The 12,763-nt window shown below is 68.6% G+C and overlaps 2 protein-coding genes across 6 annotated transcripts in view; both read left to right on the top strand.

Annotated features, from left to right (window-relative positions):
* Positions 1 to 2,246, top strand: part of PNPLA7 (patatin like phospholipase domain containing 7) — a 63,154-nt gene extending 60,908 nt beyond the window's left edge. Inside the window, 7 exon segments of the mRNA XM_046023541.1 lie at positions 12 to 160; positions 557 to 709; positions 805 to 915; positions 1,343 to 1,427; positions 1,615 to 1,718; positions 1,870 to 1,906; positions 1,909 to 2,246. Coding sequence (XP_045879497.1) covers positions 12 to 160; positions 557 to 709; positions 805 to 915; positions 1,343 to 1,427; positions 1,615 to 1,718; positions 1,870 to 1,906; positions 1,909 to 2,225 — 956 coding nt within the window. The 3' untranslated portion in view covers positions 2,226 to 2,246.
* A 585-nt stretch (positions 2,247 to 2,831) lies between these two features.
* On the top strand, positions 2,832 to 11,960 carry NSMF (NMDA receptor synaptonuclear signaling and neuronal migration factor). Of its 5 annotated transcripts, XM_046023546.1 has the most exons (17): positions 2,835 to 2,892; positions 2,923 to 3,089; positions 3,488 to 3,549; positions 4,216 to 4,722; positions 5,822 to 5,897; positions 6,733 to 6,738; positions 7,054 to 7,122; positions 7,993 to 8,045; positions 8,632 to 8,721; positions 9,217 to 9,341; positions 9,559 to 9,642; positions 9,734 to 9,767; positions 9,875 to 9,945; positions 10,097 to 10,176; positions 10,345 to 10,447; positions 10,678 to 10,753; positions 10,843 to 11,960. In XM_046023546.1, the coding sequence occupies exons 2-17, from the start codon at positions 3,019 to 3,021 to the stop codon at positions 10,938 to 10,940; spliced, it is 1,605 nt and encodes a 534-aa protein (XP_045879502.1). In that variant the 5' UTR covers positions 2,835 to 2,892; positions 2,923 to 3,018; the 3' UTR covers positions 10,941 to 11,960. The 5 variants fall into 5 exon arrangements, with proteins under 5 accessions (XP_045879498.1, XP_045879500.1, XP_045879499.1 ...); XM_046023542.1 differs by having other exon boundaries at positions 2,832 to 3,089; XM_046023544.1 differs by lacking the exon at positions 7,054 to 7,122 and having other exon boundaries at positions 2,832 to 3,089.
* The last annotated feature ends 803 nt before the right edge of the window (positions 11,961 to 12,763 follow it).

Raw genomic sequence — 12,763 nt, forward strand, 5'->3', positions numbered from 1 at the left:
CTCCTCCCCAGCGGACGTGGCCAGGTCTATGGGAGCGAAGGTGGTGATTGCCATCGACGTGGGCAGCCAGGATGAGACGGACCTCACCAACTACGGCGACGCGCTGTCTGGGTGGTGGCTGCTGTGGAAACGCTGGAACCCCTTGGCCACGAAAGTCAAGGTGGAGCCAGAGCTCTGCCCGGGGCCCGGCCAGGGGCTCCTTGTAGCTCCTCTGTGCCTCTGTCCCCGAGATGCCCAGCGTGGTGCTGTGGGCGGAGGAGGGCTGCGGTGGTCTCCAGGCTCCAAGCCAGCGGGGCTGTGCTCACTTGCTCCCTGTCCGTGTCGGTCCTGCCTGGACCAGCGCTGGGGAGGGGGGCAGGCCCATTACCCGCCAGGATCCCTTCCAGGAACCCTGGCTGGGCACCGCCCTCCTCCCAGGCCTAGCAGAGACGTGTCTCCCCTTGGGAGAGGGAGGGCAAGGGTTGGGGTGTGAGACACAGGCAGCTGCACCCGCAGGGGAGCCACGGGGCCCAGGGGGGGGCCGCAGAGCCTGGCTCAGACCCTGTGAGGGCAGCAGGTGTTGAACATGGCGGAGATCCAGACGCGCCTGGCCTACGTGTGCTGCGTCCGGCAGCTGGAGATGGTGAAGAACAGCGAGTACTGTGAGTACCTGCGCCCCCCCATCGACAGCTACGGCACCCTGGACTTCAGCAAGTTCAACGAGATCTGCGTGAGTGCAGCCGGGGCGCGGTGCCTGCCCTCATGTCCAAGCCGAGAAGTGGGGCCTCCTGACTCCTGGTCCCCGGGTCCCTGGTGTGTGTGCAGGAGGTGGGGTACCAGCATGGCCGGACAGTCTTTGACATCTGGGGTCGGAGTGGCGTGCTGGAGAAGATGCTGCAGGACCGACAGGCGCCGAGCAAGATGAAGGCCTGTGACGTGAGTGCCCGACCTGGCGCCCCTCCCTCCCTCCTGGGACTGTCCTCTGCCTGTCTTAGCAGGCCTGAGAGGTGCAGGGCTCCCTGCAGCCTGCGGGACTTGGGCACACACCCCCACCGGGGCCAGAGGATGGGGGCAGGGGTGCAGCCCTGTGGGAGCTATCTCTTGGCCTCTGCCCCGACATCCCTTGTTTTTCACTGGGGCTCTGCTGGTCGTGGTGGGACGGGGTAGGGATCTGCTCCGGCCTCTGCACTTCTTGTAGGCCCTGCCCTGCCCCAGCTCCAGGGGGCCGGGCACCTCAGCAGGCCGAGACCACAGAGGCTTGCAGAGAGTGGCTGGGGGACTGGCCAGGCAGCCAAGGGCTGTGGTCTGGGGACCAGGGGAGCTGTGGCCTTGGCCACATGTCTCTTCCACCTCGGCCCTCCAGGTCCTCACCTGCCCCAACGCCTCCTTCACTGACCTCGCCGAGATCGTATCGCGCATTGAGCCGGCCAAGGCAGCCCCGGTGGACGGTGAGTCGGGGCTCAGGACACACCCCGCAGAGCTGAGGGCGACGTTGGCAGCGGCCCCTTCTAACCTCTGGCACAGCCCGCAAGCCGCCCTGGCCGCCAGGCCCTCCCAGCAGCCCCCGGGCCTGACGACCGCTGTGGCACAGCCGCTGCCCTTGTGGGGACCAACACAGCCCTCCCCTGTGCCCAGACGAGTCTGACTACCAGACGGAGTATGAGGAGGAGCTGCCGGACGGCCCCAGGGATGCGTACGTGGACTTCCAGAGCGCCCCGGCCCACGCAGGCTCAGACTCGGTGAGCTGCCCGGACCTGCCTGCACGCCTGGGCTGAGTCAGCTCTGAGGGCTCGGGGCAGGCCAGCTGCTCGTTCGCTGCAGTGCAGAGCCCAAGAAACCTGGCCCAGGGTCCGCTCACCCCCACCCTGACGTCGTGCTGTTCGCTTCCAGGACGATGAGTCCTCCCTCCGGCATCGGAGCCCGCATCTGGCTTCCCAGAGCTGCCCCCGGGCTGCTGCTACCCTTGGCACTCAGACCGCGATGGACAGACGTCTCCCCTCCCATGCTCCCTAGAGCAGCGTCGCTGGAGGGCCTCTCCCCGAGCCTGCCAGCAAGACCTGGCGGGGAGCCCCCTCGTTGGCCTCCCCAGTGCTGGTGCTGGAGGCCCAGCTGCGTGGGGTGCCTCTGGCCTGTCTGCACTGGCAGCTTCTGGTGGGGCCAGTCCCTGGGCTGAGGCCGCTACTGTGGGGTCCCCTGCCTCGGAGACGTACTGGAGCCCCCGCTGCACCTGTTTGATGTGTCAATAAAGGTAGATCCGACTGCGTGGACGTGTGCCTCGCCAAGTCCCTGTGGTGGAGAGCGACTCGATGGGCCAGGGAGACTGGTGCACCGTGGGGGGGGCGGGGAGCATCGCCTGCTTCCTCCGAAGGCACCGCGGGAGGGGGACCCCAGGCACCCCCGTGACCAGGCAAGCAGGACGCCCAGGGTCCGCGCGGGGCTGGGGAGCCCCCCAACCGAGGAGCCCCCTCCTGACCTGTGGGGCATCCTCACGCGGCCCACACTGAGACAGGAGCCCTTCCCTACACAAGGGGGGTCCACTCCGGCCCCGCGTCTTTGGGGCCCGCAGCCCCTGCAGGTCTCGGGGGGCACGGAGCCCCCTCACCCGAGGGCCTAGGCCTTGCGGTCAGGGGACCTCCGGCCTCAGTTTCTCCGCGGCGCCCCCAACCCCACGCCGGCACGGTGGGCGGAGCCACCTCCCCAGTCCCCTCCGGACGACCCCGCCGGGCACCGACGTCACGGGCGGCCACCCCCGGGCGTGACGTCGCGGTGGGCGGAGCCCCGGGCCCGCCCCGTCCATGACGTCGCGGTGGGCGGAGCCGCCGCCCCCGGCCCGGGCCGCGCTCTCCGGGTGCGGCGGGACTCGCGGACGGCCCGGCGCGGCCATGCGGGGCCCCGGCCCGAGCCCCAGCCCCAGCTCCGGCCCCAGCTCCGGCCCCAGCTCCGGCCCCAGCTCCGGCCCCGGCGCGGCGCGGCTACCCCGGCGGCGGCGGCGGGCGCGGGGCGCGCTCTGAGGCCGGGGGATGCGCCGCCGCCGCGACCATGGGCGCCGCCGCCTCCCGGAGGAGGGCGCTGAGGAGCGAGGCCATGTCCTCGGTGGCGGCCAAAGTGCGGTGAGTGCGGCGGGCGGCCGGGACCCGCGGCGGGGCTTCTCGCCGCGCCTCCCTCGCCCACCGCCACCCCGGCCCGGCGCGCCGCGCTCCCGACCCCGCCGCGGGCCACGCGCCCGACCTCACGACCCCCGCGGGGACCCCGGCGCCGAGCGACGGCGGCCGGACGGAGCGCCCACCCCGGCGCCGGCCACGTCGCACCGGGACCCGGGGGGGGGGGTCCCCGGAGCCGAGCCCTGCCCGCGCCGGGTTTTCTGGGGGCGGGACGGCGCGGTCGGCCGCGGGTGACCCCGACCCTTCCCCGGCTGGTGCCCGAGGGCTGCGTGGGGGTGGGGACCCTTCTGGGGAGCGTGCAGCGTGAGCCGGTGCACTGAGAGCGCACCCCGCTGTCCACCCTTCAGAGCAGCCCGAGCCTTTGGCGAGTACCTGTCCCAGAGTCACCCTGAGAATCGGAACGGTGCAGGTAGGGGCATTGGAAGAGGTGCCCCGACCGGCTTGGTCCGCAGCGCACCCCCTCCCCGCCACCCCCACAGCCTAGCGATGCTGCCCCTGCCCCAGGCCTGGCCCAGCTCCAGGGCGGGGAGCAGGGCAGGAGCTGCCCCGCTGGGCTGGCTTCCTCACGCCCCCTGCCCTCCCTGGCCCAGAGCCCCAGGAGGAGCTCAGAGTCACTCATCACCATGGCACCCACCCAGCCTGGGCCGTTGGCATGGCAACAGGCCTCCTGGCACCCCCAGGGTTGGCACCGCTGTCTCTGGGGGCCAGCTGGTGGGGGGGAGGGGAGAAGTTGGCACTGGGCGCTCGGGTGCAGTGGCAGGCTGGGAGGTGGCATGTTCGCCCCCCCCCCCCCCCCCCCCCCCCCCCGCATCCACCACAGGTGGCATAGCCTGTCGCCCCCACGCGCACACACCCAGGGCTTGCGGCCCAGGTAGGAGGAGGGTGGGGGCCTCTGAGAGGAGCGCGCAGGTCACACACACCGTCTCTGAAGACGGCAGGGGCTTAGAACGTGGTCACGGGGCAGTCGTCCCCCCCATCCGGGCCAGGCACCCACTGGGAGTCCTCTGCCCTCGCGCACCGGGAGAAGGGGAGGGCAGGGCAGAGGGCTGCCGTTCACCGGGCACCTCTCCCCCAGACCACCTGCTGGCTGATGCCTACTCTGGCCACGACGGCTCCCCCGAGATGCAGCCAGCCCCCCAGAACAAGCGTCGCCTCTCCCTCGTCTCCAATGGCCGCTACGAGGGCAGCCTCTCAGAGGAGGCCATCAGTGGGAAGCCGGCCGGTGAGGGCCCGCAGCCCCGCGTGTACACCATCTCCGGGGAGCCGGCCCTGCTGCCCAGCCCGGAGGCCGAGGCCATTGAGCTGGCCGTGGTGAAGGGGCGGCGGCAGCGGGAACGGCACCCTCACCACCACAGCCAGCCCCTGCGTGCCAGCCCCGGGGGCAGCCGCGAGGACGTCAACAGGCCCTGCCAGAGCTGGGCAGGCAGCCGCCAGGGCTCCAAGGAATGTCCCGGATGCGCCCAGCTGGCCCCTGGTCCCAGCCCCTCCCCTCGGGCCTTTGGGCTGGACCAGCCACCCCTGCCTGAGGCCACCAGCCGCCGCAAGAAGCTGGAGAGGATGTACAGTGTCGATCGTGTGTCTGGTGAGGGCAGGCTCGGGGGCAGGGCGCCGGTGCTGGGGTTTGCTGGCAACAGCGGCCGTGAGGCTTGGTCAGGGGAGGGTGTGCAGCGGCGCCAAGTCAGTCAAGGGGTGCTTCCTGGAGGAGGGCGATTAGGAGATTCTCGAGGGTGGAGCCCACAGGAAACATGGCTTAATTGGAGTATCGGGCTGCCTCTGGGGGCTCCTGGGGAACCGTCTCTGCCTTGGGCCCCGACAAACGACATTCCCGGTAACCTCGGGGAGCACGGAGTGTCTGCGGCCTGGTCGGGTACTGTTGTGCTGTGCGGGTGGTCGGTGAGCCCTGGAGGCTTCCTATGTGGAGAAGCAGCCTCTCGGGGACACTCGGGCAGCCCCACGCCTCCCGGCTCTGGGGTCACCTCCTGAAAAGCAGCGTGCCAGCTAGCCGCGCCCTCACATCATCTCAGGGTACCTCCTGGTCTTCCCAGTCCGCAGCCCGCCTGGGCACCAGGGCACAAGCCTGGGCTGTGGGCAGTTCACCTCCATGACCTCATGCTCCTCTGATGGGACGGAGCCCAAGGGTTGGGGCCGGGGTCGGGGTGAGAAAGTAGAGCAAATTTTCATCCGCCCGGGGTAGGAGCTGTAGGGGCCCTGAGAAGGGGCAGCCCTCAGCAGGACCGTCTCCACACCGGGTGAGGTCCTCCCCCTCCCCCTCCTGGAATGGTCCAAGGGAGTGGAGTGGGCGGCCTGCAGAGAAGGCCCCGGAGCCCCCAAGAGAGGCTGCAGCCCTTGTCCCCGGCCTGTGCCTCCTCTCCAAAGGGCAGCAAAGCGAACCCTTTCTTGGGCCCCAGGACACAGGCCGTGCTCGCAGAGGCGCGCCCTTCCGCTGTCCGCAGCCCCCGGGGGAGCCGGGCAGAGCCGACGGTCACGAAGCTGCTGAGCTGGCTCGGCGTGAGCAGCTGAGCCGGCGCATGCTACCTTCCAGCCTCACGCCAGCGTCCGCCCACCTGGGAGCGGGCTGGGGACCCTGGCGCTTTTCCCCCACTGGCTTGGGCAGGAGCACCCCCTTTGCTGGCAGCTTCAGGAGACCCCCAGCCAGCCTCGCCCCTCCTTCTGTCTTGCAGACGACACCCCCATCCGCACGTGGTTCCCCAAGGAGAACCTCTTCAGCTTCCAGACCGCAACCACAACTATGCAAGCGTGAGTCGTGCGCCTGCCGGGTGTCCACGCGCGGGGCCTGGGCCTGGGGCCTCTTCCTGGTGCTCAGGAACTACGGCCAGACCCTCTCCCGGCTGCGAGGCCCACCTGGGCGGCTGTTTCTGAGCAGCGCCACGTGCCCCTGTCCTACCACGTCTGCCAGATGTGACACAGTCTCAGGGCAGGCAGGGCTGGCTGCGCCCCTCCCCCGGCCTCCCCCGGCCCCTCCCTCGCCCCATCCCTTCCCCACTGCCCTGCCCTCTGCTCTCCTGGTCCTCCCTGTCCTTCTCAGTCCTCTGGGGCCCCAGGCTGCAGCTGCTGCAGTCTCCCGTGGGGGTGGCTCTCCTGGGCAGCGCCTCATCTCAGCTCCCGGGACGGCGGCCTCCTTGTATTTTGTGCACCTCGGGGGGGTCACAGCCCAGGCATCCCTGCGGGAGCCTGCTCTCTCTATACCACGTTCCTGGGTTTTCGGACGTGGGGTTCCTTTCGGAGAGGCCCTGTTGGCTGCAGGGTCCCCCTTATGCTACTCCGGGGAGCCCATCACCACCCTCAGACGGGCTGGGGGTGGTCACCTTGGCCGCCAGGCCCAGAGCCAGCAGAAACAGGCCCCTGGGCCCACCTGACTGTGTCATGGCACCTGGTAGCCTGGGCCCATGACCTCCTCGTCCACCTGGCACGGGCTGCCCACAGCATAGCTGGTGCCCTGCTCGAGCCTGCAGTGTGAGTGAGGGACCCCCGGAGTCAATGACGAGGGCAATGACAGGGGACCTAGGGGGCTGTGGGGTCGTGGCTCACTGTGTCTTCTTTCTCACGCTGCCCCTTCCCGCCGCTCCTCCAGCATCTCGTAAGTACTCTGTGGGACCTTGAGCCTGAGAGCACTGGGGTTGTCCCTGGGGGACCCTCCCACCCCCAAATAGGTTTGGGCAGGCCAGGGACCTGGGCCTTGACTGTGAGGGAGTGCCACGTCCCAGCAAGCACCACGGCCACAGCAGGGCCTGCCAGGAGCCGGGCGGAGGACAGGGTGAGACAGGCCAGGGTCCTTCTGCCTGGCTCGGCGCCCTGGATGCCCCTCCAGGCCCTGTGCTCACGCCTCTGTCCCCACGTCTCGGTCCCTCCTACCTGCGGCCAAGGGCAGTGCTGACTCGTGGTGGTTTCTCAGGGTGTTCAGGGGCTGCGCGGAGAGGAAGCGCCGGAAACGGGAGAATGATTCCGCGTCTGTAATCCAGAGGTAGGGCCTGCCAGCCACTCGCCACCAGGGTCCGTCTCTTGTCTGTGCTGGTCTGGTCTGGGCCCACTGGGCCCTGGCAGACCTGATGGGGGAAGGGCGGTGGCGACCACTGGCCTGGCCCTGCTCTGGGGACGCAGCAGGCAGGAGAGGTCATGGAAGCTGGGCCCCCAGGTCTGTGTTTTGGGGGTACATTGACGGTGTAACTACAGGCAGCTAGCCCACCCGTGTCTCTCTCTGACCCTCAACCCCAGAGCTGTGGGGTCAGCAGCAAGGCTTATCCTCCCCGAGCCCCACCTCAGAGATGTGGCCAGAAACCGAGTCCGTCTTGGACCCTGGACCTTGGTAGGGCACACATTTGGGGGTAAAGACGACCTGTCTCTGAGGTGGCCCAGGGCGTAAGAGCAGGGAGGGAGTGTCCGCAGGCCCCAATCCTACCTGGGGTTGGTGCAGACAGTTGCGCTGAGCACAGGAAGCAGGAGCCCTTTACCACTTGGGGAGGGAGGCTGGTGGGGTTCAGAGTGGGCCCAGAGAGGGGACGGAAGGGTGGGCAGTGGGGGTGGGTTCCTGAAGGCAGGAGGGTCACCCAGGGCAAGAGAAGATTTGATCATTGTGCCTTTGTCCTGGCAGCAAAGGGAAGCGCAGCAAAGGGGAGCCCCGCAAAGGTGTCAGCATGAGGGACGAATGGGATTTGCTTCTGAGTGGGCGGTGGGCGAGTAGGGGAGCGCAGGGGCGCGAGACATTTCCTTCCTAAAGAGGCGATGGCAGACCCGCCGGCTGCGGGCCGTAGTGCCAAGCAGGCAGCATGGGGGACTGGTCCACCGCCCACCCGCTCTGGCGATCCTCACCAGCCCCCCCGTGTTTCTTCCCCAGGAACTTCCGCAAACACCTGCGCATGGTCGGCAGCCGGAGGGTGAAGGCCCAGAGTAAGACCCAGGGCAGGAGGGTGGGCAGGCGCTTGGCGCTGCTCTTGGCCGGCTGGGGCTTTGCGGGCTGCTCGCTGCAGCAGAGGGACCGGGGTCCCAAACCCCCACCGCAGCACCACCAGGGAACCCGGGACTCCGGCCCCGCCCCCAGCCTTGCGACGGAACCCCTGGCTCAGGCTCCGCTCGGGCTCCAGGCCCCACCCACACGCTTGCAGCACAGCCCCGCCCCCGGCTCTGCCCTGCCCCCCCCCCCCCCCCCCCAGATCGTTGCACCGGTCCCGCCCGCAACCATCTGCCCGGATCCGGCCTCCACACGGCCTAGGACCCGACTGTGCTCTTCCCTCGCCAACACCCACTGGGGTCTTGGGGCTCCAGCCCCTGCTCTAGCACGCCAGACTCCGCCCACAGGCGCCCCGGCCTGACCCCCTCCGACCTCCCGCTTTCCCAGGTGGTGCCCCAGAGCCAGGAGCCAGCCCTGCCCTGGGTTGCGGAGGCCCAGGGTCAGCTCAGGCTCTGCCCCTCCCGCCCCAAGCACCCACCTCACACCCCCCCCTCCCGCCGCTGACCCGCTTTGCTCTCACTGCAGCGTTCGCGGAGCGGCGCGAGCGGAGCTTCAGCCGGTCCTGGAGCGACCCCACCCCCATGAAAGCCGACACTTCCCACGACTCCCGAGACAGTAGGTGCCCGGCGCAGGCCGGCCCACCTGTCCCCAGAGCCCCACCCCCACCCCAGGCCCCAGCTCCTGCGCTCCGCTGGGCCGGCCTCCTGCCTGGGCAGCTAGGTTTCTGCGCTTCTGCTCTCCGAGCCTCAGCTTACCCATCTGTGAGGTGGGGGCGCCTGGCCCGTTATACTTCGTGGGCAGGGTGCTGTGTGCTGCGTTGGGAGACCTGGGGGGGCCAAGGGCGGCCCTGCCCGGCTCCTGGTTCCAGGGCCCCCCGGGGCCTGCCCCGCTGGCATTATGCGGGGGTCCACAGGGTAGCCGCATACGGTGGCAGTGGCCGGTGTCGCCAGGCTGGTGGTGGCCTGTGTTGGTCTCTGTCGCCCGTGGGTTACTTGCTGACCTGGAGGGCCCTCCGGGAGCCTTTATTGTGGGTTCTGCCTACTGCTCATGTCTGCGGGTTCCCTGTGCTGCTAGGGGTCCACAGCCCTGGTGACCCGTCCTGCCCCTCAGGTAGTGACCTGCAGAGCTCGCACTGCACCCTGGGTGAGGGCTTCGAGGATCTGGACTGGGAGACCGAGAAGGGCCTGGAGGCAGTGGCTTGTGACACCGCGGGCTTTGTGCCCCCCAAGGTTATGGTGAGGTCGGGTGTCTTTACAATCTTCCTGTTCCAGCCAGTCGTGCGCTGGTGGGGGGTTTCACTTTCCTCCGGGAGCCCAGCAGGCTCTACCTGGAAACGAAGCAGCCATCACAGGCTGCCCAGCCTGTGATGTGGGGGGTGACCTCCTGGGACCTCCCGCTGCCCACTGGGTCTGAGGCAGCTGGGCTCTGAGCCGCCCCCTGTGCTGTCTCCAGCTCATCTCGTCCAAGGTCCCCAAAGCCGAGTTCATCCCGACTATCATCCGCAGGGACGACCCGTCCATCATCCCCATCCTCTACGTGAGTCCCTCTGCGCCAGCCCCGGGGCTGGGGGTGGGGGGCTGCGGCCTGAGAGGGGCCCTGACCAGAGTGTGGCCCGTGTCTCTCACAGGACCACGAGCACGCAACGTTCGAGGACATTCTGGGTATGTGCCCTGCGGCCCACTGTCCTCTGATCCCGTGTGGGGCTTCACCTCCAGGCCGCGGGGGGCGAGGGGACACTGGGGGACAGCTCACACTCCTCCCTCCCTAGAGGAAATAGAGAAGAAGCTGAACATCTACCACAAAGGGGCCAAGATCTGGAAGATGCTGATTTTCTGTCAGGTAGGGCTCAGCCCCTTCCTGCTGGGGGGACGGGGGTCTCGACAGAACATGCAGCCTTGCGCACCCGTGAACGAGCACGTGTCTGTGTGATGGGGGCCGTGAGTGGACGCCCTCTGTGTGCACCCCACGTGGCCAACCCCGTCTCTGACAGGGCGGCCCAGGACACCTGTACCTGCTCAAGAACAAGGTGGCTACTTTCGCCAAAGTGGAGAAGGAGGAGGACATGATCCAGTGAGTGGGCTGCCCGCGGAGGCAGCATCCGTGGGCACACCCCGTCCCTGCAGTCCCTCCCCACGATGCTCCTGTCTCCGGAGCCAGGTCCTGGGCCCTGGCCTGCCCCTCCTCACACGTGGGGGCCTGGGCTGGAGGCTCCTGGTGACCCAGCCCCTCCCCCACCAGCTTCTGGAAGCGCCTGAGCCGTCTGATGAGCAAAGTGAACCCGGAGCCAAACGTCATCCACATCATGGGTTGCTACATTTTGGGGAACCCCAACGGGGAGAAGGTACAGGGACCCCCCCAAGCCCTGCCCCAGGCCTCTGGAGACCCTGGACCCACTATAAGAATTGACAGCCTTTCATTTCTCCTTTCGTTCTCCTCTCTTCCTTCAGCCCCTAGAAGCCCCTTGTGCTTGAGCCCAGTCAGTGAGGGGGGGGGGTTCCTGCTCCCTGCACACCGTTCCCCCACACCTCCCCTCCCCTGCCCTGAACTCACGGCCCCACCCTGCCCTTTTAGCTGTTCCAGAACCTCAGGACCCTCATGACCCCTTACAAGGTCACCTTCGAGTCCCCGCTGGAGCTGTCGGCCCAAGGTGAGCTTGCCAGGGCCAGGCTGGTTCCCCGCCTGAGCGCTGGGTCCGGGGGTGAGGCCTGAGCCCTGGCCTTTCTTCTCGCACCCCAGGGAAGCAGATGATCGAGACCTACTTTGACTTTCGGCTGTACCGACTGTGGAAAAGCCGCCAGCACTCGAAGCTGCTGGACTTCGAGGATGTTCTCTGAGGGCCGGGCCCCCCACCTGGCTGCTTCCACGGACCAGTGGCTGGGGCTGGGCCACTTGTGTGTGCCCCGGGACCTGTGGGTCCCCACTTCAGGGCACCCCCAGATGTTGCTCAGGTTCCCTCCTGGGGGTCTGGCCCTCCCTGCACCACAGCCCACTGAGGTCAGAGCCCCTGTGGCCCGGGACGAGCCTCGCCCCCGTGGCCAGGGCTTGCTTGGCAGCCTCGGCCCCGCCCTGAGGCGCCTCTTCTCCTCGGGTCCGTAGACATAAGTGCAATTTTCACAGCCCCGGAACAGTCTGGAGGGAAGCAGCGTGACTAGTTGAGTAGCTAAATGCTGTGTTATCAGTTACGGTGTAGACAACCCAGCCCTGTGTGTGTCCAGGACCTCGTCTGCTCCCCGCTCCTCTGCCCTGCCCTATTTGATCACCAGCACCAGGGCGGCCCGTTGGGGGAGCAGTGCTGCCCGGCTGCCCGGCCTGGCCCCGGCCTTGGCCGAGTCCCTGATGGCGTGCGCTTGTACCCTCTCGCCGCCCTTGCTTCCTCTGACCTCAGCCGCGCCGGCCCAGCAGGGGTGCCTGGGCAGCAGGGGAGAGGCTCGCCTTCCCTTGTCCCCAAGGAGGCTCTGGGTTGAGCTGGGCCCCCCCGGCTCCCCGTCCTCCTGCACCTGCCCGGTGCCCCCCCCCCCCGATGCTGTGGTGGGGCTCAGCTTTTGCCGGCCTGGGTCGTAGCCCTCTCTCAGTGCAAAGATTCAGCAGGGGCGGGCCGGGGCTGCGCCCTGGTGGGTGGGGACCCCGCGGCAGCACTGAGCCACGGTGGACTTGGGGCGTGGGGCCTAGCTGGGGCCCAGTGGGGCCGGCTCTCGTATGTAGCTGAGACTCGGGGGCAGGCCCCCCTCCGCAGAGCCTGGGTGTGAGGGCACCCGGCTGCGCCCTCAGCTAAGGGAGGAGCAGGGGCACGTGCTGGGCTCTGAAGGATGTACGATACCCCTTAGAGTGACCATTAAACCCGACCCTCCGCTGCAGCCGCCTGGCTCTTCTCTCTCAGCACCGCCCGCTACCTTCCTGGACCCGGAGACCTCCAGCCTGTGGGTCCAAGTTGGCCACCGTGGCCCCTGGACAGAGAGGCCAAGTGGGGCCCCTAGACCTTCCCTGCCAAGGTCACGCTGGGTGAGAGGGTCTGGCAGCAGCGGGGATGGAGAAGAGCAGGTTCTAGAGAGTGCCAGGGGGCGGAGGGTCGTGCTCCTGCAGATGGGTCAGCAGAGGGACTCCTGAGTGGGCTGCCGCCGGCTGTCGCGAAATAAGCGGGGGCCCCGCTGGCTGCCCTCTCCCGGACGAGCCTGTGCTGCTGGGCCCAGTCGAGCCTGGCTCCCTGGCCAGCTCCTGGTCTTAGTGGCCTGGGGAGGGGCAGCAGGTTCGGGCTGGGCAGGACAGGAGGCCACCAGCAGACAGCTTGGGAAGAGTCTGGGAGTCGTGAAGCCTCAGGTGCTGGGAGCCTGGAGGTCAGCGGCCCTTCCTGGGACGGGCGTGCCAGCTCGGGGGGCGCCTGGCCCTGCTGCCTCCCAGCTGCTCCCAGGGCACCCCCTGCAGGGCCGGGTGGCAGAGGGTTGGAATCCGCAGGAGCGGGTAAGCTGGTAGGTCAGATGCCCGTCCGCGTGCTCTTGCATCACTGGGGGTTTTTACGCTCCCAGGGCCTGAGCCGGACGCGTCGCCCCCGTTCCTCACAGCCGCGGTCTGCGCAGGCTGCCCGAGCGTAGGCTCTTGTTTTACGCGCGCGGGCCGGGAGGCTGGCTGTCCCCAAGATGCCCGCCGACCCGCACACCGTGGC

This window comes from Meles meles, chromosome 11 (assembly GCF_922984935.1).
Source record: "Meles meles chromosome 11, mMelMel3.1 paternal haplotype, whole genome shotgun sequence".
NCBI classification, from domain to species: Eukaryota; Metazoa; Chordata; class Mammalia; order Carnivora; family Mustelidae; genus Meles; species Meles meles.

Excerpts from the sequence above, each read along its gene's own strand:
- NSMF (XM_046023542.1), top strand. The coding sequence starts at position 3,019 with ATGGGCGCCGCCGCCTCCCGGAGGAGGGCGCTGAGGAGCGAGGCCATG. Across the intron at positions 4,723-5,821 it reads CAGTGTCGATCGTGTGTCTG|ACGACACCCCCATCCGCACG; the intron begins GTGAGGGCAGGC and ends TCTGTCTTGCAG. Across the intron at positions 9,342-9,558 it reads TTGTGCCCCCCAAGGTTATG|CTCATCTCGTCCAAGGTCCC; the intron begins GTGAGGTCGGGT and ends TGCTGTCTCCAG.